This window comes from Theropithecus gelada, chromosome 14 (genome assembly GCF_003255815.1).
Source record: "Theropithecus gelada isolate Dixy chromosome 14, Tgel_1.0, whole genome shotgun sequence".
NCBI classification, from domain to species: domain Eukaryota; kingdom Metazoa; phylum Chordata; class Mammalia; order Primates; family Cercopithecidae; genus Theropithecus; species Theropithecus gelada.
The window spans coordinates 17,881,132-17,904,472 of NC_037682.1; the positions used below are offsets into that span (position 1 = coordinate 17,881,132).

Here is a 23,341-nt window from a genome sequence, read left to right on the forward strand (position 1 = left end):
GACATTCTAAAAAAAAAAAAAAAAAAAAAAAAAAAAGAGGCTGAGGCGGGAGAGTCACTTGAACGTGGGAGACTGAGGTTGCAGTGAGCTGAGATCGCACCACTGCATTCCAGCCTGGGCGACAAGAGTGAAACTTTGTCTTAAAAAAAAAAAGATTAAAATTGGTCTTATCAATGTCTAATATATTTGTCAGATACTCTCCCTAGGGGCTTAGGATTTAGCAGTAAATCAAACAGACCAAAAAAAAAAAAAAAACCCTCTGCTTTTGTAGAACCTTTCTTCTGGCAGGGGGTGGCTTGGGAGTAGATAAGGGAAAAATGCATCTATGATAAATTTTTTTTTTTTTTCCTTTTTTTTGAGTCGGAGACACCTGCCATCACCCCCAGCTAATATGGCAATTTGTTTTGTTGGTCTTTCCAGCTTTATTTTTTACCTTTTTTTTTTTTTTTTTAATCATTTGATAGGAACGCTGCATCTATTTAAAATTTGAAAACGGGAACACTGTAATTCTGAGGAGACAAGATAAAGGCAGTATTTTGAATTGCATAGGGTAGGGAGGTTAAAGGAAATTTATATGACCTGATTTTATAAAATACCACAATTACAAAGAGACAGAGTCTCAAAAGCGGGGGAAAATGCATGTTTATTATAGACAATTTAGACAATGAAGGTAAGCGAAAAGAAGAAAAAAATTATACCATTATACCTTCTCTTAGAACTAACTGCATCATTGATTTTTTTGGCGGGGGGAAAGGAGACAGAGTCTCTGTCACCCAGGCTGGCATGCAGTGGCATGCTCTCTGCTCACTGTAACCTCTACCCAGTTCAAGCAGTTCTCATGCCTCAGCCTCCTGAGTAGCTGGGACTACAGGCATGTGTACCACCATGCCAGGCTCATTTTTGTATTTTTTATATTTTTAGTAGAGATGAGTTTTTGTCATGTTGGCCAGGCTGGTCTTGAACTCCTGGCCTCAAGTGATCCACTCACCTTGGCCTCCCAAAGTGCTGAGATTGCAGGTGTGACCCACCATGCCTGGCCTCATTGATTTTTTTGAGACAGAGTCTCGCTCTGTCGCCGAGGCTGGAGTGCAGTGGCGCGATCTCGGCTCACTGCAAGCTCCACCTCCCGGGTTCATGCCATTCTCCTGCTTTAGCCTCCTGAGTAGCAGGAACTACAGGCGCCTGCCACCATGCCCGGCTAATTTTCTGTATTTTTAGTAGAGACGGGGTTTCACCGTGTTAGCCAGGATGGTCTTGATCTCCTGACCTCGTCATCCGCCTGCCTCGGCCTCCCAAAGTGCTGGGATTACAGGTGTGAGCCACCGTGCCTGGCAGATGTTTTTTTAAATCTCTTTGCTTTTTTTCATATTTAATTATGGATATTTATTTATTTATTTGAGACAGAGTCTCGCTGTGTTGCCCAGGCTGCAGTGCAATGGTGCAATCTTGGCTCACTGCAAACTGACTCCCACGTTCAAGTGATTCTCCTGCCTCAGCCTCCCAAGTAGCTGGGACTACAGACGCCTGCCATCAACCGCCCCCGGCTAATATGGCAATTTGCTTTGTTGCTCTTTCCAGCTTTATTTTTTAGCTTTTTTTTTTTTTTTTTAGTCACTTGATAAGAACACTGCATCTATTTAAAATTTGAAAATGGGAACACTAATTCTGAGATGTGATAAAGGCAGTATTTTGAATCACATAGGATGGGGAGGTTAAAGGAAATTTATATGACCTGATTTTATAAAATACCACATTTACAAAGCTTTATAGTTTTGGGGTTTTTTTGTTTTTTTTTTTTTGAGATGGAGTCTCACTGTGTCGCCCAGGCTGGAGTGCAGTGGCCGGATCTCAGCTCACTGCAAGCTCCGCCTCCCGGGTTTACACCATTCTCCTGCCTCAGCCTCCCGAGTAGCTGGGACTACAGGCGCCCGCCACCTCGCCCGGCTAGTTTTTTGTATTTTTTAGTAGAGACGGGGTTTCACCATGTTAGCCAGGATGGTCTCGATCTCCTGACCTCGTGGTCCGCCTGTCTCGGCCTCCCAAAGTGCTGGGATTACAGGCTTGAGCCACCGTGCCCAGCCCAGCTTTATAGATTTTTAACCAAGCCTTTTCATTTATAGTTCGTAAGAAATTTATGGCAAGAACTTGGAATGGTATTTACTTTCTTTTTTAAAGTGTGCATATTCTTTAGAACTGGGAAAAGGATCCTGACCTCCATTGTAGAGGACTCTTATCCTTATTTTATGTTTTATATTCCTTTTGACCTTTAACCTTCGTTACAGGCAAAGAAGAGTAAAACCAAAATGCCATCTTTGGTAAAAAAGTGGCAGAGTATCCAGCGTGAGTTAGATGAAGAGGACAATTCTAGTTCCAGTGAAGAGGATCGAGAATCAACTGCACAGAAGCGAATTGAAGAGTGGAAACAGCAGCAGCTGGTTAGGTAAAAGAAAAGGGAACACAGATGAGATGGGGTTTTAGACTAGGTTGAGACCTACTATGAGATGGAGTAGGTTGTGGTTGTTACAGATGCATTAGAATAGACATATTCTTAAAATCACAGCTTGTAAATTTATCTAAATGTTTCTTATTTATAAACATGTTTAATGCCTTATAGAAATTATGGTCTAGCCTTTTTTCTTTTTTTTTTTTTTTTTTTTTTTTTTGAGGCGGAGTCTCGCTCTGTCACCCAGGCTGGAGTGCAGTGGCCAGATCTCGGCTCACTGCAAGCTCCGCCTCCCGGGTTTACGCCATTCTCCTGCCTCAGCCTCCCGAGTAGCTGGGACTACAGGCGCCCGCCACCTCGCCCGGCTAGTTTTTTGTAATTTTTAGTAGAGACGGGGTTTCACCATGTTAGCCAGGATGGTCTCGATCTCCCGACCTCGTGATCCGCCCGTCTCGGCCTCCCAAAGTGCTGGGATTACAGGCTTGAGCCACCGCGCCCGGCCGGTCTAGCCTTTTTTCAAAATCAGAAACAACAGAGTTGTAGTATTTTGTCCAGTTGATTGTTGATCTTAGGCAAAGACCTGTCTCAACTCAGTACATCACTTACTATCTAGATCCAGTGGAACCTTTTATGCACACACACACACACACACAACATATAAACTTATTTTACAAATAATTTATAGAATTAGACCCTTTTATACACACACACATTAACTTATTTTACAAATAATTTACAGTATTAGAATAAAGTTTTCCCCCTATCCCTATATTTCAGTCAAGCAAGGTAGAATACAGAGCTGCCTTCTGAATTGCACTTATTCTAGAATAGAAGTTAATGAGTGAGCACACCACACTAGGAACTAAATGAACCTCTTTTAGGTAAGAAAATCCTTCACTACCTTGCTTGACTAGAATAAAAGGATAGGGAGAACTGGCTTCAAGTAATTGTGCCTCAGCCTCCCAGAGTGTTGGGATTATAAGTGAGCCACCACACTCAGGTTAGAAATGTTTTTTATGATGAAAGCACATGTTGGGCCGGGCGCGGTGGCTCACGCCTGTAATCCCAGCAGTTTGGGAGGCCAACGCAGGCAGATCACGAGATCAGGAATTCAAGACCAGCGTGGTCAACATGGTAAAACCCCATCTCTACTAAAAGTACAAAAATTAGTTGGGCCTGGTGGCGAACGCTTGTAATCATTGAGGCAGAAGAATTGTTTGAACCCACGAGGCGGAGGTTGCAGTGAGCCAAGACTGCGGTTTTGCACTCCAGCCTGGACAACACAGCAAGACTCCATCGCCAAAAAAAAAAAAAACAAAACACATGTTGGCTGGGCACTGTTGCTCCCACCTATAGTCCTAGATGCTTGGGAGGCTGAGGCAGGAAGATGGCTTTCTCAAAAATTCTAGAAATTTTAAAGACTTAAGACACAGCAAATACAATTTTTTATTTCATATTTTCCTTGTTTTAAAGGTATACATTCTGAAATGGGCAGCATTCTTTGACTGCAACTCACTGTTCATCAGTTGTCAATGTATAAACTAGAACACAGCTGTCTAATACTGATGCCAGATTTCAAATTCATCTCTGATAGGTTCTGGCTTATTTTTTATTAAACTATCTAATGCATCCATTCTGTTAACTGCAAGATACAATTTGAATTTTAATACTTACAAATAAAACTACTTGAAAGAGAAACTCAAAAATACTAGATCCGACTGGGCACAGTAGCTTACGCCTGTAATCCCAGCACTTTGGGAGGCTGAGGCGGGTGGATCATGAGGTCAGGAGTTCGAGACCAGCCTGGCCAACATAGTGAAACCCTGTCTTTACTAAAAATACAAAAAATTAGCTGGACGTGGTGGTGGGTGCCTGTAGTACCAGCTACTCGGGAGGCTGAGGCAGGAGAATCGCTTGGACCTAGGAGGCAGAGGTTGCAGTGAGCCGAGATCATGCCACTGCACTCCAGTCTGGGCAACAGAGCGTGACTCCATCTCAAAAAAAGAAAAAAAAAGTTAGATCCAAGGGTCCCTGTTGGTAGATTGAGGGTTAGATACATCTGCCCTGAAGAATCATAACTCCTATGGGCTAAGAAAAACTTTAGTAGAACGTGTTTTATTTCTTCAGTGTGCCTTTAATGGTTACTGGAGGTATATTTATATAAAATAAATAAGGCCAGGCATGGTGGCTCACGCCTGTAATCCCAGCACTTTGGGGGGCCAAGGCAGGCAAATCACCTGAGGTTGGGAGTTTGAGACCAGCTTCACCAACATGGAGAAACCCTGTCTCTACTAAAAAAAATTAAAAAAAAAAAAAAAAAAACCCAGGCGTGGTTGCGCATGCCTGTAATTCCAGCTACTCTGGGGATCCCAGCTACTTTAAGGGGAGGCTGAGGCAGGAGTCGTTTGAACCTGTTAGGCGGAGGTTGCGGTGAGCCGATATCACACCATTGCACTCCAGCCTGGGCAACAAGAGCAAAATTCCATCTCAATCAATCAATAATAAATAAATAAATATGCGCTTAGACATATACATAAAACCAGGAGAGTGTTTGGTTGACCTATCAGAATGAAGAAGTTTGATGAAGAATATACTGATATTTGGCTGAGAAACAAAAGATTTTCATAAACATAGATGTGATCAGGTTTTTAATTTCAGTTAGATTTTTATTTGCTAGGAAATGAATACCTCTGTTAATTTTTCTTTCCACTGAAATAATCTGTATGTTGTTTTCACAGTGGCATGGCAGAGAGAAATGCTAATTTTGAAGCCCTTCCTGAGGATTGGAGAGCAAGACTAAAGCGAAGGAAAATGACTCCAAACACATAGTTTTTAAGTTTTTAAAACTTTTTTTGTATTATTACTTGTTTTGTGTTCAGTTCAAAGTCTTAACCAGTTTTATTGTCAAATAAACTATAAATGTTATGGGGGAGATCTTATAAATTTTCTGGGCAAGAGTGTATGCATACAAAGTTTTCACTTTTGTGAAATGTAATTTTTCTGTTTTGCTAAGGGATGAGGTGATTGGAATTGCTTTGACCATGCTGCCTTTATTCTCAAACTGGCAAACTTAGCATGTTAGGTATATTAACCTCATCAATCTTGAAGAACATGTGGTTCATGAGGATAACACCTCTGTAGAGGACTCCCTGACAAAAGTGAAGAATTAACTTCTCCTCCAGAACAAGTGCAATTCAGAAGGCAGCTCTGCATTCTACCTTGCTTGACTGGAATTGTCTGAATCTTTTTCTGACCTCTTTTCTCTAGTCGGCCACCCCTGAAGTGCTGAGGTCTAAGTGGTTTACCTCGTGCTGATAGATGGCCACACTCTTTAGAGTAGTTCTCATAAATTCTAGAACTGGTAGCTCAGTCGTTTCGCACACTAGGTGGCATACAAGCAGCAGCAGGTGTTCATATCGTTGATTTTGAGAATTTCCCCCCAAGTATGTGGCAGTAAATGCAAAGAGACAGTCTGTGTATTAATGTCTCCATTGTCTTAACCTTGTTCCAAAACAAAATTCACCTCCTTTCTTTATGTGAATGTATTCTCCATAAAATTCCAGTATTTAAAAAGCAGTTTACTGTTCTGTACTTTCTATTGTATCACAATCAGGTAAAAGTCACTTTAAACTGAGGAAACGGCAAATTGTGTTTTAAAGCTCTTTGTATTTCTCCAGTTTCTGACCTTGTAAATTTGTATATATGCACTAATAAAGCTTTTTTTATAATTCTGATGGGTTATCCTTCTGCTCATCAACACCTGTTATTCCGATTATGTAACCAAGACTTGTTTTTTTTTTTTCTAAGCATATACAATGCAAGGTGCAAACATATAAGAACAGCTTTCAAGAAAAAGAGCAGATCTTAAATGGGGAGTGGTGGGGCCAGTTTAGACAAACAGGCTTCTAGTCCCAGATGGTGCTATGTGATCCAAGTTTTGGGGTCTGATATTATCTATAATATCTAGATTGGTTAATAGCCATATTAGATAATATTTGACCTACTTAATTCCTGGCAATGATATAATATGGTTAACATTTCGAAAAAAGTTGCTTTATAGCTTTTTCCCCCATTGATAAAAAGTATCAGATACGGTTATATTCATATATAGTTAACCATAGACACGTGTTTGAATTTTATTGTAGTATATTTGGTTTTTTGTTCTTGGTTTTTTTTTTTTTGAGACAATTTCGCTCTTGTTGCCCAGGCTGGAGTGCAATGGCGCGATCTAGGCTCACTGCAACCTCCACCTCCTGGATTCAAGTGGTTCCCCTGCCTCAGCCTCCCGAGTAGCTGGGATTACAGGCATGCGCTACCATGCCCAGCTAATTTCGTATTTTTAGTAGAGAGGGGTTTCTCCAGGTTGGTCAGGCTGGTCTCAAACTGCGGACCTCAGGTGATCCGCCTCCCTCGGCCTCCCAAAGTTCTGGGATTACAGGCGTGAGCCACCGCGCCCTGCCTGGAGTATATTTCTATGCATATAATTAATTTGTTAAACCTAATCAAAATGTGTGATTTGAATTTGCTAGCTTCGTTTCTTAAGATTTTCAGTGTAGAAGGTAATTTTTCCATTCTAGCTATGGAGTGGACACAAGGTGAAAGCAGCAGCAGCTCTCTTAGAGCAAAGCATGCACAACAATTATCTAAAGCCAACAGCAAACGAGCTTGGAAATATGTTGAAGGCTACTGGCATCGTACTCATCAATGCGGTTTCGATTCCCAGGTTGGGGCTGTAATGTATGAGGTGAAAAATGAGTCTGAATCGCCGCTGCCTGCCATACTCGCCGCAGACCTTCCCGGGGCTACCCGCTCCCTCCGTGGGGGCGGGGCCTAGCTTGCCGGAAGCGCCCGGCCGCCCCGCCCTTTTTCCGCTTCCGGCTCGCGGTTGCTAGGCTACCCGGGCCCTCACAGACGGCAGTGGCTGGCGGGTGCAGCTAGTTTGTCCTCTTACGCACACACTGCTTGGCCTCTGTACCTAAGTGCGGTGGCCGCCTGCCTCGCTGGGGCTTCTCTCCGCACCCATCCGTGCTACTTGGGACGGGCCAGGGCGCGAAGGCGGTCGCACCCATCGCTCTGCCCTCCTGAGAAGTTTCTGTTCTCCTTCCCCCTTCCTACGCTTAGGAAACCCCCTCACCACCTGCCCCGGACCAGGTTCCTCTGAACCCTGAAGGGCCCGCTCTCCCAACCCCCTGACCTTTTTCCATCGACACTGACGGAGACGACTCCGTCGCGTGCTCCCATCCCCATTTCTTTCACTTTCCTGTGGCGAGCATCTCCCTTCTCAGGGAAAGGGAACCATGGGGCCAGCACCTTGGGAAGAAGAGGCGGGAAGACACGCCGCCCTCCCTGTCTCAGGTGCACCTCTGGCCTCGGCGTGACCATCTTGTTGAGCTGCGGAGAAGCTGGATTGGCAGGGTTTTCTGAAGTCAAGAGGGAGCTGGGGGGCGCCCGGGGAGGTATTGGCAGTTTTTCACTTGTCCTGTTCTGGCTTTGTAGCTTCTCGTGTGTAATCAGCTGCCTGTTTGGAAATTGGGCAGGATTTGCGACTGGACGCTAATGTCACTGACTAGTTTTCATCCTATCATCCAGAAGTAACATGTTCCCAGCCTTGGAAACGCACCTAAAGCAGGTCGGTACACAGCACAGAAAGCCACAGAAATTTCTTCGGGGAACTCCATTTCTTCGGGAGCTCCACAGAAATCTGCTACTAGATAAGAAGGGATGTTCTGGTGGCATCTTTTCCCAGCTGGAGATCTTGATCCCCACAATAGAATAATTCGCAGGAATGCAGTTTGCTTGGTTTAGTTTAGTTTAGTCACATGCAACAACGCTCGTGTACTTTTTGCTGAGTCCATTATGGTTTGAAAACATCTTGACTGAAGTGGCCTTTCCTTTCACAGACTATTCCTGATCCTTATGAAGACTTTATGTACCGTCACCTCCAATATTATGGCTACTTTAAAGGTAATACCATGTTCTTGTCTAGTATCACCTTTCCTGGACTCAAGAGGAAAATTGCTTCGTTAGCTGAGAGGGTTGCACTTAGGTAGACTAATAAATAATTTGCATTGACAAATAAATATTTTTTCCTCTACCATTATTGCAAAGTACTTCCTTTCCCCATTGATCTGCAGGGTCATCTCTGTCAAGTAGAAAGCATCACTTAATACAAAGATCTGTTTCTGGGCTGTCTATTCCGTTGGTCTGTCTATCCTTTATCAATATCACTGTCTCTTAATTACTATATGGCATTAAAATAGTCTTTATCTGGAAAGACATGTCTTCCCACCTTGTTCTTCAAAAGTGTCATGGCTGTTCTTGAGTCTTTGCCTTCCTATATAAATTTTACAATTGGCTTATGACATTTTATTTTATTTTATTTTTGAGATGAAGTCTCGCTCTGTCACCCAGGGTGGAGTGCAGTGGCACGATCTCAGCTCACTGCAACCTCTTCCTCCCAGGTTCAAGAGATTCTCCTGCTTCAGCCTCCTGAGTAGCTGGGATTACAGGCTCAATCCTCCACGCCCGGCTAATTTTTGTTTCTTTTTTTTTCTTTTTTTTTTTGAGATGGAGTCTCACTCTTTTCATCCAGGCTGAAGTGCAATGGCGCAAACTCGGCTCACTGCAACCTCCACCTCCTGGGTTCAAGAGATTCTCTTGCCTCAGCCTCCCAAGTAGATGGGATTACAGGCGCCAACCACCACACCCAGCTAACTTTTTTGTGTATTTTTAGTAGAGATGTGGTTTCAACATGTTGGCCAGGCTGGTCTTGAACTCCCGACCTCAGGTGATCCACCTGCCTCGGCCTCCCAAAGTGCTGGGATTACAGACATGAGCTACTGCACCTGGCTGTTTTTTTTATTTTTGAGATGGAGTTTCGCTTTTGTTGCCCAGGCTGGAGTGCCGTGGCGCGAGCTAGGCTTGCTGCAACCTCCACCTCCTGTGGTCAAGCGATTTTCCTGCCTCAGCCTCCCAAGTACCCAAGTAGCTGGGATTACAGGCATGCACCACCATGCCTGGCTAATTTTGGTGTTTTTAGTAGACACAGGGTTTCCTCATGTTGACCAGGCTGTTCTCGAACTCCTGACCTAAGGTGATCCACCCACCTTGGCCTCCCAAAGTGCTGGGATTACAGGCATGAGCCACTGTCCCCGGCCCGCTTATGACATTTTAAAAGATTGTAGGAATTGCATTGAATCTGTAGATCAGATTTCACAAGAACTGGCAATTTTTCAACACTGGATTCTCCAATCTATGACTATAATATATATCTCCATTTACTTAGGTTTTTAATGTCTCCCAATAAAGATTTATAGTTTTTCATAATACTTCATATTTTTATGCTATTATAAATGTTGATCTTCTTAAAATTTTATTTCCTAACTTTGTTATTGGTATATTAAAATAAGATGGAGTAATATTGATTATATTAGTATTAATTTTATTTCTATCAAAGAATGTTGTTAAATTTTTTTATTAACTACATTAGTCGTCACCCCTTATTATCTACAGGGGGGAGGTTCCAAGACCCCTGGATGGCCTGAAACCACTGATAGTACTAAATCCAAATCACTCTCATTCAGAACAGACTTCTATCTTCCACCCACAAATTTAATGCCTTTTCCACCATAACTAAGTACTTATGCACTGTGGCCATAACTTTTGCAATTTGAAGTATGACAGCAAAACTATTATGAATTTCTTTTTTCTTCTTCACAATTCACAAATAGATTTGTTCTTACCATAGAACTTAGCAACCTCAGCATGCATATATTTTTTATTTATTTATTTATTTATTTATTTATTTATTTATTTATTATTTTTTAGATGGTCTGTTTCTTGCCTTGGCCGGAATGCAATGTTGCAATCACAGCTCATTGCAGCCTTGACTTTCCAGGCTTAAGCGATCCTCTTACCTCCCAACTAGATGGGAACACAAGCACAAGCCAGCACACCCAGCTAATTTTAAAATATTTTTTGTAGAGACATGGTCTTACTATGTTGCTCAGGCTGGTCATCATACGATTTTTTACTTTCCATACAAAGTCAAGAACTTCAGGCCGGGTGCAGTGGCTCACGCCTGTAATCCCAACACTTTGGGAGGCCAAGGTGGGCAGATCACCTGAGGTCAGGAGTTCGAGACCAGCCTGGCAAACATGGCAAAACCCTGTCTCTACTAATAATACAAAAAATTAGCTGGGCTTGGTGTTGCACGCCTGTAATCCCAGCTACTCAGAAGGTGGAGGCAGGAGAAACACTTGAACCTGGGAGGCAGAGGTTGCAATGAGCCGAGATTATGCCACTCCACTCCAGATTGTTGAAGTTTCAATACCCTCTTCATAGGGAGAGAGAAATTCAGGGAGGAGGGTGTGTAGGCAATTGTGAAAGGTAGTAAATGATATTCAGGAGAAACGAATGAGCTCCAAAAATCATGTCCTGGGACAAAGTTCCTCTGAGCTCCGGGGAGGGGTGGCAAGCAAGTGAGGGGAGGAGCTTCACTGAAGAAAGGTTGTCTTACGCAAATAGTTGCCCAGGTAATCTCTGAGTTGCCCTCATAATTGATGAAAAGTCTATCGGGGTGTTGTGACAATTTTTAGTCTCCTCTTTAGTGGTTCATCTTTACTAGTTATTTGATGAGATTCCTAGGGAAGGGGTCTTAAAACAACTGCTTTTCTTTTGGAAAGAAGTTTCCTTAGTCAGATAAGGAATTCCAGAGAGGAGTCCTTTCCTGCTCTTGGGGTAGTGGGGAGACAGGAGAGGTCAGAAAGTCTTTGGTTCTGAGGCAGCTTCTAAGGCTTTTCTAATTTTTTTAAATTTATTTTTTCAACTTTTATTATAGATTAGAGGGTACATGTGCAGGTTTGTTACATGGGTAAATTGCATGTTATTGAGGGTTGGAACCCTTTCTATGTTTAGTTCAAAGTGTTCAGTAGGCCAAGTGCCAAACCTTTGGGCCATAATTTTTTTTTCTTTTTTTTTTTTTGAGACAGGATCTCGCTCTGTCACTCAGGCTGGAGGGCAGTGGCCTCCACATCCCAGGCTCAAGCAACCCTCCCAGCCCTGGGCTATCATTTTCTGAGTTCCAACACAGCCCTTGTAGCTTCAGAATCTTTCTGCCTACCAAGCCCTTTCTCACTCCACTACACCAGGCTGCTTCTCAAGTCTCCTCTTTACATCCATTTCCTCAGCTGTAAGGTGGGGATAATTATGCTTCACTCACATAAGCTGGAATATGAAAGCTCTTTGAAAAATGCAGCGTATTCATTGCAAAGGCCTGTGGTGGTGGGTGGTGATAAAAGGAGTAGGGGTTTGGTATTGACCTAGATGTTAGAAGTGATGAGTCAGCCTTCCAGCAACTTTCTTTTTTTTTTTTTTTTTTTTTGAGGTGGAGTCTCGCTCTGTCGCCCAGGCTGGAGTGCAGTGGCCAGATCTCGGCTCACTGCAAGCTCCGCCTCCCGGATTCACGCCATTCTCCTGCCTCAGCCTCCCGAGTAGTTGGGACTACAGGCGCCCACCACCTTGCCTGGCTAGTTTTTTTGTATTTTTTTAGTAGAGACGGGGTTTCACTGTGTTAGCCAGGATGGTCTCGATCTCCTGACCTCGTGATCCGCCCGTCTCGGCCTCCCAAAGTGCTGGGATTACAGGCTTGAGCCACCGCGCCCGGTCACCTTCCAGCAACTTTAATTAAACTACCTATTTTTAGCACAGAGAGGCAGTTTACCAAACTCTGCTACGCATCAGCATGTTCGGAAGAATAACCCTCAGTACCTGTTGCATGGCTCTCTTGGGGGAAAAGATGATTTGATACCAGACACCCTGCAAAAGGAGAAGCTTCTATGTGAGTAACAATCAGTATGTGTGACCTCTAGAACCTCATTGCCTAGTAACTCCTCTGAGTATTCAGAAGAACCTGCTTTAACATGGGAGAGGCCGGGGAGCAGCCTTAGCCTCTGTTTCAAACACCGTTCAAAACTTCTCTCTAAATCTACTTTGGATTACAGGTTTAAATCAAAATACTGTATTTTCTAGCCAGGCATGGTGGCTCACGCCTGCAATCCCAGCGCTTTGGGAGACTGAGGTGGGAGGATCACTTGAGGTCAGGAGTTTGAGACCAGTCTGACCAGCATGGCAAAACCCCAGCTCTACTAAAAATATACAAATTAGCCAGGTGTGGTGACACACACCTGTAATCTCAGGACTTGGGAGGCTGAGGTGGGAGGAATGCTTGAACCCAGGAGGTGGAGGTTCAGTGAGCCGAGGTTGGGCCACTGCACTTCAGCCTGGGTGACAAAGTGAGATTCTGTCTCAAAAAAAAAAAAAAGAGTAATATGCCTGTCATGGTGGCTCACGCCTGTAATCCCAGCACTTTGGATAGCTGAGGCAGGCAGATCGCTTGTGCTCAGGAGCTCAAGACCAGCCTGGGCAACATGGCAAAACTCTTGTCTCTACAAAAACATACAAAAATTAGCTGGATGTGGTGGCAGGTGCCTGTGGTCCCAGCTACTGGGGAGGTTGAGGCAGGAGAATTGTGTGAACCTGGGAGGCAGAAGTTGCAGTGAACTGAGATTGCGCCACTGCATTCCAGCCTGGGCAACAGAGTGAGACCCTGTCTCAAAAAAAAAAAAAAAAAGTAATACATTGATTTTCAGTTTTGATGGATAATGCTTACTAAGGCTGTTTGCATAGGAGCAGTGGAAAACAGTTCTAGCTAGCTTACGCAAAAAAATAATTTTTTGCAGAGACACAGGTTTCTTCTAAAATCTAAGGGGAGGAATGCAGTTGAACTTCTCCCTCAAACCAAACATTGATCCACCCCTCTTTTCTCTATATCCCCCCTTGCTTATCCCCCACCTCCACCGCTGCCTTTATACCCCCACCCTCACAGTCCCGCCACCCCCCATCCAAGCTATCATCATTCAGCCTTCTAATTGGTCTCCTGGCTCCTCTTGTTCTGTGCTGCACCCCCCAATCAACTTTCCACATAGCAGTGTTTTTTATATGCAAATCTGACTAGGTCCCTTTTCTACTTAAAACCTTTGAATGACACAAGATCTGAAAACCATAAAATACATTATTGATTTTTTTTTTTTTTGAGACGGAGTCTCACTCTTGTCCCCAGGCTGGAGAGTGGTAGCACTATCTCAGTTCACTGCAACCTCTGCCTCCTGGGTTCAAGCTATTCTTCTGCCTCAGACTCCCCAGTAGCTGGGATTACAGGCGTGCACCACCACTCCCAGCTAATTTTTGTATTTTTAGTAGAGACAGTGTTTCGCCATATTAGCCAGGCTGGTCTCAAACTCACAACCTTGGGTGATCGGCCCACCTCGGCCTCCCAAAGTGCTGGGGTTACAGGTGCGAGCCAACACACCTGGCCAATATTAATAATTTTTTTTTTTTTGAGACAGAGTCTTGCTCTGTCGAAAGGCTGGAGTGCAGTGGCTCCATCCCGGCTCACTACAACCTCCGCCTCCTGGCTTCAAGTGATTCTCCTGCCTCAGCCTCCTGGGTAGCTGGGACTACAGGTGTGCACCATGGTGCCTAGCTAATTTTTGTATTTTTAGTAGAGACAGGATTTCACTGTGTTAGCCAGGATGGTCTCGATCTCCTGACCTTGTGATCCGTCCACCTCAGCCTCCCAAAGTGCTGGGATTACAGGCGTGAGCCACTGCGCCCAGCTGGCCAGGCTGGTCTTGAACTCCCAACCTCAGGTAGTCCACCCCCCTCGGCCTCCCAAAGTGCTAGGATTACAGGTGTGAGCTACCGTGCCCAGCCTGCTTTATATTTCTTTAGTTATGAGTGACATTGTGCAGCTTTACTGTCTTTTCAAATGTTTATTTCCTTTTATTTCCCCCATTAAAGTATGGGAGAAAGATTTAGCTAGAAATGCAGGTGTCCCAAGTGGGCATAGGAAATGAGAAGGGATGGGGATAGTGAACAGAAGAAAAGAAGACAATGATCCCAGAGACAAACGGGGCCTCCTCTTCCTCTTTCTAGGGCCTACCAGTTTATCTTCAGCTGTGCACAGACAAATAGAAGCCATCAACAGAGGTATTTCATGTCCTTCCAGACCAGAAAATTCAAGCTCCTTTTTTGGACTATGTCTTCATCACCTGCTCTTCCCACCAAACCCGAGAATTACCAGACAGGAATGGGATTGATGCCTGATGAGCACTGAAGGATCCTCAGCCTTTAGTTCCCCCTTTCATTTCCATTTTTTTCTTTTTTCCTCATTCCTTTTTTTTTTTTTTTTTTTTTTGGACACAGACTTTCACTCTTGTCACCCGGACTGGATGCAGTGGTGCAGCCTCAGCTCACTGCAACCTCCACCTCCCAAGTTCAAAGATTCTCCTGCCTCAGCCCTCTGAGTAGCTGGGATTACAGGCATGTGCCACCACACCCAGCTAATTTTTGTAGTTTCAGTAGAGACAGGATTTCACCACGTTGGCCAGGCTGGTCTCGAACTCCTGAACTCAGGTGATCCACCCACCTCGGCCTCCCAAAGTTCAAAGTTTTGGGATTACAGGCATGAGCCACGGTGCCTGGCCCCTCCTTTCTTTTTTACCTTTCTGAAAGCCTTTCTTTTCTTCCCTTTTTTTCTGATTCTTTCTTCTGCCCCATCTCACGCTTTATCTCACCTTCCTCTTTCCATCTTCTTTATGTCTCTCTTTCCTTGGTATGGTAATATTATGGTCCTGAAATTTTATTTGTAGGTTATTTCACTATAATTGGTAAAAAAGAAGAAAAAAAGAATAAAGTTGTATGTACTTTTTTCTAAAATGGCAATGGATATATTGAAATTCCCTCTCTTGCCACTAGCTAAACAAAAATAATAAAGCACATTAAGTAACTTCTTATTCATTGTAACCAACTGTTGAAATGTCTTGGACCATTAAATTTAATTTAAAAAAAAAAAGGTTTTTTATTTACCCTAAAGTTTTATATTTAAACACTTAATAGACTGTGCAGAATTTTAACATTTTTTAATTTTGAGCCTGTTATTCTGGACTAAATCTTCTTGAAGGAGAAACATGTCAAATAATCATGTATCTGTGCTAATATTTTAATATAATGCTTAAAATAGTTTCATTGTTATAGATGAGCAGTAAAGTTCCCAAGGAGGAAAAGGAAGATGTTCACTTACTCTCTTTCCCTTTGGCAGATTCACATATGCTGAGTTTACCACATCTTAGGAGCAGACAGCTTCTTTATGATGAGTTGGATGAAGTAAATCCACGTCTTCGAGAACCCCAAGAGCTCTTTTCCATTTTGTCTACCAAGAGGCCACTGCTGGCTCCAAGATGGCCAATCGAATGTGAGGTCATCAAGGAAAACATTCATCATATTGGTAATATGACTTATGTGAAGTGGTCTTGCTAATCTATTCTGCCTGACTTTTTTTTGTTTTTGTTTTGTTTTGTTTTGAGAAGAAGTCTCACTCTATTGCCCAGGCTGGAGTGCAGTGGCGCAATCTCGGCTCACTGCAACCTCCGCCTCCTGGGTTCAAGTGATTCTCCTCACTCAGCCTCCTGAGTAGCTGGAATTACAGGTGCGCACCACCACTCCCAGCTAATTTTGCGTTTTTAAGTAGAGACAGGGTTTCACCTTGTGTGCAAGGCTAGTCTCGAACTCCTCACCTCATGATCCGCCCCCCTTGGCCTCCCAAAGTGCTGGGATTACAGGCATAAGCCACCAAGCCTGGCCTTCTGCCTGACTTTATTACAAGACCTGAGAATGTTAAGTCCTATGTGCTTAAGTATAAGGCAGGACAGAGTCAACATTTGTTTATTTATTTATTTATTTATTGAGACAGAGTCTCACTCCGTCACCCAGGCTGGAGTGCAGTGGCTTGATCTCCACTCACAGCAGCCCCCATCTCCCAGGTTCAAGCGATTCTCCTGCCTCAGCCCCACAAGTAGCTGGGATTACAGGTGCCCGGCCACCATGCCTGGCTAGTTTGTTGTTGTTGTTGTTTGTTTGTTTGTTTGTTTTTTGAGACTGACTTTCGCTCTTCTTGCCCAGACTGGAGTGCAATGGCATGAGCTCAGCTCACTGCACCCTCTGCCTCCTGGGTTCAAATGATTATCCCGCCTCAGCCTCCTGAGTAGCTGGGATTACAGGCGTGTGCCACCATGCCCAGCTAATTTTGTATTTTTAGTAGAAACGGGGTTTCTCTATGTTGGTCAGACTGTTCTCGAACTCCCAACCTCAGGTGATCCACCTGCCTCGGCCTCCCAAAGTGCTGGGATTACAGATTTGGGCCACTGCACCCAGCTAGTGTTTATATTTTTATTAGAGTCAGGGTTTCTCCATGTTGGCCAGGCTGGTCTCAAACTCCTGACCCTAAGTGATCCACCCGCCTTGGCCTCCCAAAGTGCTGGGATTACAGGCATAAGCCTCTGCACCAGGCCTAGAGTCAACATTTATTAACTCACCCTGAAACAATTAAACTGTGAGAAACTGATATAAACTCACCAAAATCAAATCATACTAATGTGTAAACTAGAATGCTTCTGAGTTTTTCAGAATGGGAGGATACCTTCCTAGAAGACAAAATATATAAATACTGAAATCTGTTTTCTAGATTAACCTGTTTCAGTGGGTTTTTTCTTTTCTTTTTCTTTTTTTGGAGGGAGGACATAGCATCTTATCTAAAAATACAGAGGTGCTACCCTGTCTCAGTATTAATGTGTTTGGTTATGTGGTATTTTTACCAGTCTTGGTATAATTGAAGACTACATATACCACAACATAGTTTTTACTGTTTTTAGTTATATTTTGAGTGTATTGGAGTTTTCTTGTCGGAATGGTGGAGACTTTTTTTTGACATTATGGGTCATACCTGTGAGCTCTTGGAGCAAGTACAATCTTCTTCATCCATTTTATGGATTAAGCATTTATGGAAGTGGGTTGCATTAGAAAGTGGGGACTTCTCTAATTACCAGAACAAGTCTAGCAAACATCATGTGTGTCTCTGCTTTATACTACTGGATAAAAAACTGGATATTCCTCTTTATTTATTTATTTTTTTTTGAGATGGAGTCTTGCTCTGTTGCCCAGGCTAGAGTGCAATGGCTCCATCTTGGCTCACTGCAACCTCTGCCTCCTGGGTTCAAGCAATTCTCCTGCCTCAGCCTCTCAAGTAGCTGGGATTACAGGCACACACCACCATTCCTGGCTAATTTTTGTATTTTTAGTAGAGACGGGGTTTCACCATCTTGGCCAGGGTGGTCTCGAACTCCTGCCCTCGTGATCCACTCGCCTCAGCCTCCCAAAGTGCTGGGATTACAGGTGTGAGCCACCACACCCAGCTGGATGTTCCTCATTTTCTGTCTCCCTGCTTTATAATATTTGTTCATATGTGTTGTCATATGCTAAGTACAGTGCCTGGTGCTAGAGATAATAGTGATGAACAAAGTGGAGAGTTCATGGACCCAGAGTTCATGAACTAGTGAGGAAGTTAAACATTTTACCAGGCAATTGCATAGTGCTTGGTCCACCTGAGCATACCTAACCCAGCTTAGAGATCAGCATAAGTTTTCAAAAGGAGTTGCCATCTAAGCTGAGATCTAAAGGATGAGTTTGAAATGATCCAATTAAGAGGGTCAAAGAAAAGTATTTCAGTTGGAAGAAACAGAAAAAGAGCATGGCATGCTTGGGCAACCATAGAACATTGAGGATTAAAAAGAGATGAGTCTGAAAATATAGGGGAAAAATAAAAGTGGAGTTTATTTTACTTTATATTTTATTTTAATTTAATATTTTATTTTTGAGACAGGGTCCTGTTCTGTCACTCAGGCTGGAGTGCAGTGGTGTGATCACAGCTCACTGCAGCCTTGAACTCCTGGCCACAAGCCATTCTCCCACCTCAGCCTCCTGAGTAGCTAGGACTATAGGCATGCACCACCATGCCTGGCTAATTTTTTTTCTTTTTTTCTTTTTTTTGAGAACAGAGTCTCTATTGCCCAGGCTGGAGTGCAGTGGCATCATTTTGGCTCACTGCAACCTCTGCCTCCTGGGTTCAAGTGCTTCTCATGCCACAGCCTCCCAAGTAGCTGGGATTACAGGCACGTGTCACCACACCCTGCTCATTTTTTATATTTTTGGTAGAGACAGGGTTTCACCATGTTGGCCAGGCTGGTCTCGAACTCCTGACCTCAAGCGATCCACCTGCCTTGGCCTCCCAAAGTGCTGGGATTATAGGTGTGAACCACCGCGCCTGGCCGCCTGGCTAATTTTTAAAAAGCTTTTTTATAGAGACACGTGGTCTCACTATATTGCCCAGGCTGTTCCCAAATTCCTGGCCTCAAAGGATCCTCCTGGCCTCCTAAAGTTCTGAGATTACAGGTGTGAGCCGCAACCCCAGCAAGGAAACTGGAATTTAATAACCAAGTTAATGCTGTGATAATTCACTAAACTACAAGATCTTTCTTTTTATTTATTTTATTTTATTTTATTTTATTTTGAGATGGAGTCTTGCTCTGTTGCCCAGGCTGGAGTGCGATGGCACAATCTCGGCTCACCGCAACCTCTGCCTCCCAGGTTCAAGTGATTCTCCTGCCTCAGCCTCCTGAGTAGCTGGGATTACAGGCGTGCACCACCATGCCCGACTAATTTTTGTATTTTTTATTAGTAGAGACAGGGTTTCACCATGTTGGTCAGGCTGGTCTCAAACTCCTGACCTCGTGATCCGCCTGCCTTGGCCTCCCAAAGTGCTGGGATTACAGGCGTGAGCCACCACACCCGGCCAACTACAAGATCTTTTATAAAGCAACTTTTAAAAAAATTTTTCAAAGAAACTTATTAACAATCACCTTATTGTTTAAACTAAATTGTATTAATAAGCACCTTATTGGTGGTGGTTGTTTTTGAGACGGAGTCTCACTCTGTCGCCCAAGCTAGAGTACAGTGGCACCGTGTCAGCTCACTGCAACCTCCGTCTCCTGGGTTCAAGCAATTCTCCTGCCTCAGCCTCCTGAGTAGCTGGGATTGCAGGTGCCCACCACCAAGCTTGACTAATTTTTGTTTTGTTATTTTTTTTTGTTTTTGTTTTTGTTTTGTTTTTTTTTGAGACGGAGTCTCGTTCTGTCGCCCCAGGCTGGAGTGCAGTGGTATGATCTCCACTCGCTGCAAGCTCCGCCCCCCGGGTTCACGCCATTCTCCTGCTTCAGCCTCCCGTGCAGCTGGGACTACAGGCACCCGCCACTGCACCCGGCTAATTTTTTGTATTTTTAGTAGAGACAGGGTTTCACAGTGTTAGCCAGGATGGTCTCGATCTCCTGAGCTTGTGATCCGCCTGTCTCAGCCTCCCAAAGTGCTAATTTTTATATTTTTTAATAGAGACGGGGTTTCACCAGGTTGGCCAGGCTGGTCTCGATCTGCTGACCTCATGATCCACTCGCCTCGGCCTCCCAAAGTGCTGGGATTACAGGCGTGCAAGCACCTTATTGTTTAAACTAAATTGTCAAAACCTCGTCACTTCCCATAATCTTTGAGAAAATAAATTCATATAATATTTTACTGAGGTATATCTTTGTATGCTCTTGGAATTAATCAGTGGCTACTGTTCTAAAAATGATATTGAAAAGTTGTTCAAGTTCCACAAAGGAAATGTTTTTATTTTTTTATTTTTTTATTATTTATTTATTTATTTTGAGACAGAGGCTCGCTCTGTTTGCCCAGGCTGGCATGCAGTGGTATGATCTCGATTCACTGCAACCTCCGCCTCCCGGGTTAGAGCGATTCTCCTACCTCAGCCTCCCGAGCAGCTAGGACTACAGGCACATGCCACCATACCCGGTTAATTTTTGTATTTTTAGCAGAGGCGGGAGTTTCACTATGTTAGCCAGGCTGGTCTCAAACTCCTGACCTCAGGTAATCCACCCACCTTGTCCTCCCAAAGTGCTGTGATTACAGACACGAGCCCCTACACCCAGCCAAAGAAATCTTTTTAAATTCGGTATTAATGAAAAAGCCTTAGCTAGGCACAGTGGCTCACACCTGTAATCCCAGCACTTTGGGGGGCAGAGGCGGGCAGATCACCTGAGGTCGGGAGTTTGAGACCATCCTGACCAACATGGAGAAACCCCATCTCTACTAAAAAATACAAAATTAGCCGGGCATGGTAGCACATGCCTGTAATCCCACCTACTCAGGGGCTGAGGTGGGAGAATCGCTTGAACCCGAGAGGCGGAGGTTGCGGTGAGCTGAGATCGCACCATTGCACTCCAGCCTGGGCAATAGAGCGAGACTCCGTCTCAAGAAAATAAAAAGAAAGAAAAGAAAAAGGCTTGCTTCCTCTGAAACGATTGATGAACTTAGTCCTCTGTGGTAATAAAAAAAGTTATGTTAATGACCATATTTTGCTGACATTAAGGAAAGTCAGGGCCAAATTTTGAAGAACCGTTGCAGCAGCTATATTGACTTTTCTGACTTATTTTTAGGTCTTCTGTGGATAGTTTATTATTTCATTTTATATGCTCTTTGTTAAAAGTGTCCTCATAAGTCTTTATGGAAAGAAACAAGACATAATTATTTTATAAACAAGCAGGAAATTTAGGGTGGGAATTTGGTTTGATTCAACCAAACTAGCCATTTGGAAAATTATTATTATTATTTTATATTAGTTCTGATAGTGCCACTTACATTATTTCTTATTTTGTACTTTTTAAAATGTCTTCTTTCAGAGTGGGCTCCACCTCAACCAGAATATTTCTATCAACCTAAAGGAAATGAAAAGGTACCAGAGATTGTAGGAGAGAAAAAAGGAACAGTTGTCTATCAATTAGATTCAGGTATTGTCATCACACTGAACAATGAATGGTTAATCATGACAAAGTTATAATAAACATATGTTCAATAATAAAAGTGATTTTAAAAATCCATAGTTTAGTGGTAAACTCTTTTTTTTTTTTTTTTTGAGACGGAGTCTCGCTGTGTCACCCAGGCTGGAGTGCAGTGGCGCGATCTCGGCTCACTGCAAGCTCCGCCTCCCGGGTTTATGCCATTCTCCTGCCTCAGCCTCCGAGTAGCTGGGACTACAGGCTCCCGCCACCACGCCCGGCTAGTTTTTTGTATTTTTAGTAGAGACGGGGTTTCACCATGTTAGCCAGGATGGTCTCGATCTCCTGACCTCGTGATCCACCCGCCTCGGCCTCCCAAAGTGCTGGGATTACAGGGTTGAGCCACCGCGCCCGGCCAGTGGTAAACTCTTTTCCAGGCCAACCTGAGTGGGAGCCTGGAGGAGGAGTCATAAGCAGCCTGATGTAAAGTTTCAATAATTTTCTAAAATCAAAGTACATTCTTTTTAATAGTTCTAAGTCCATTAACAGCTTCTCTCTTGTTATTCTCCTTCCTGAAAATCAGATGTTGGATCATCTTTGGGGAGATTACTCTTCTTTTCTTCACCTCCTATATGTACTTTAATGAGTACTTTGTTCTATGTGCATATGACTGTCATTTAGTAATGCAGTTTCCTGTGTTGAGTTTTAAGCTTCTAGGGGTTGAATATATGCCTTTTGTAGAAATATGCAGAACATCGTACCTAACAACAATAAAATACTCCTTCTTTTTGTTTTCGCCATCCCTACTGAAGTCATACACATTCTTTTTAAGGGTACCTGTTAGATTCCCCAAGATAAACTATATGCTAGGCCATAAAGCAAGTTTTTGTACATGTAAAAGGATTAAAATAATACAAAGTACATTCTCTGACCATAGTAAAACTGAATTAGAAATCAACAACAGAATGAAATATGAGATAGCCACAAATATGTGGAAATTGAATAACATCTTTCTAAATAACCTGTGGGTTAAAGAAATCACAAGTAGACTTCAAAAATATTTTGAATGTAGTGAAAATAAAACCACAACATATTAACAGTTATAGGATGCAAAAACAAAATGAACCAGTGCCAGGGATATTTATGGGTATTTATGGTTTTAAGTGCCTGTATTTCAAAACAAAAAAGGCTTCTTATCAATTACCTAAGCTTCTACCTTAGTAAACTGGAAAAATAAGAGCCAACTAAACCCAAAGCAAGCAGAAGGAAAGTAGTAATAAAAATAAGAATGTGGCTGGGCACAGTGGCTCACGCCTATAATCCCAGCACTTTGGGAGGCCAAGGCAGGCAGATCACCTAAGGTTGGGAGTTTGAGACCAGCCTGACCAACATGGAGAAACCCCATCTCTACTGACAATACAAAATTAGCTGGGTGTGGCGGTACATGCCTGCAATCCCAGCTACTTGGGAGGCTAAGGCAGGAGAATCTCTTGAACCTGGGAAGCAGAGATTGTGGTGAGCCAAGATTGTGCCATGCACTCCAGCCTGGGCAAGAAGATTGAAACTCTGTCTCAAAAAAAAAAAAAAAAATATGTAGGCCAGGCGTGGTGGCTCATACCTGTAATCCCAGCACTTTGGGAGGCCAAGATAGGCAGATCACCTGGGGTCAGCAGTTCGAGACCAGCCTGGCCAACATGGTGAACCTCTGTCTCTACCAAAATACAATAAATTAGCCAGTCATGGTGGCAGGCGCCTGTAAACCCAGCTACTTAGGAGGCTGAGGCAGGAGAATCACTTAAACCTGGGAGGTGGAGGTTGCAGTGAGCCATGATGGCACCACTGCACTCCAGCCTGGGCAACAAGAGTGAAACTCCATTTCAAAAAAAAAAAGAAGAAGAAGGTGGTAGGCTGGGCGCGGTGGCTCATGCCTGTAATCCCAGCACTTTGGGAGGCCAAGGTGGGTGGACCACAAGGTCAGGAGATCGAGACCATCATGGCTAACACGGTGAAACCCCATCTCTACTAAAAATACAAAAAAGTAGCTGGGCATGGTGGCAGGCACCTGTAGTTCCAGCTATTCAGGAGGCTGAGGCAGGAGAATCCCTTGTACCTTGGGAGG

General features: G+C 43.6%; 2 protein-coding genes across 3 annotated transcripts in view; both read left to right on the forward strand.

Moving 5' to 3' along the window:
* The window catches only part of FNBP4 (formin binding protein 4), a 53,223-nt gene extending 47,046 nt beyond the window's left edge, over window positions 1–6,177 (forward strand). For both annotated transcript variants that reach the window (XM_025356718.1, XM_025356719.1), the window contains exons 16-17: window positions 2,283–2,440; window positions 5,182–6,177. In XM_025356718.1, coding sequence (XP_025212503.1) covers window positions 2,283–2,440; window positions 5,182–5,272 — 249 coding nt within the window. In that variant the 3' untranslated portion in view covers window positions 5,273–6,177. The remainder of the gene's footprint in view (window positions 1–2,282; window positions 2,441–5,181) is intronic.
* Window positions 6,178–7,022: 845 nt separating this feature from the next.
* The window catches only part of AGBL2 (ATP/GTP binding protein like 2), a 55,043-nt gene continuing 38,724 nt past the window's right edge, over window positions 7,023–23,341 (forward strand). The window contains exons 1-6 of the mRNA XM_025355789.1: window positions 7,023–7,166; window positions 8,326–8,407; window positions 12,147–12,281; window positions 14,438–14,491; window positions 15,603–15,788; window positions 21,127–21,234. Coding sequence (XP_025211574.1) covers window positions 7,023–7,166; window positions 8,326–8,407; window positions 12,147–12,281; window positions 14,438–14,491; window positions 15,603–15,788; window positions 21,127–21,234 — 709 coding nt within the window. The remainder of the gene's footprint in view (window positions 7,167–8,325; window positions 8,408–12,146; window positions 12,282–14,437; window positions 14,492–15,602; window positions 15,789–21,126; window positions 21,235–23,341) is intronic.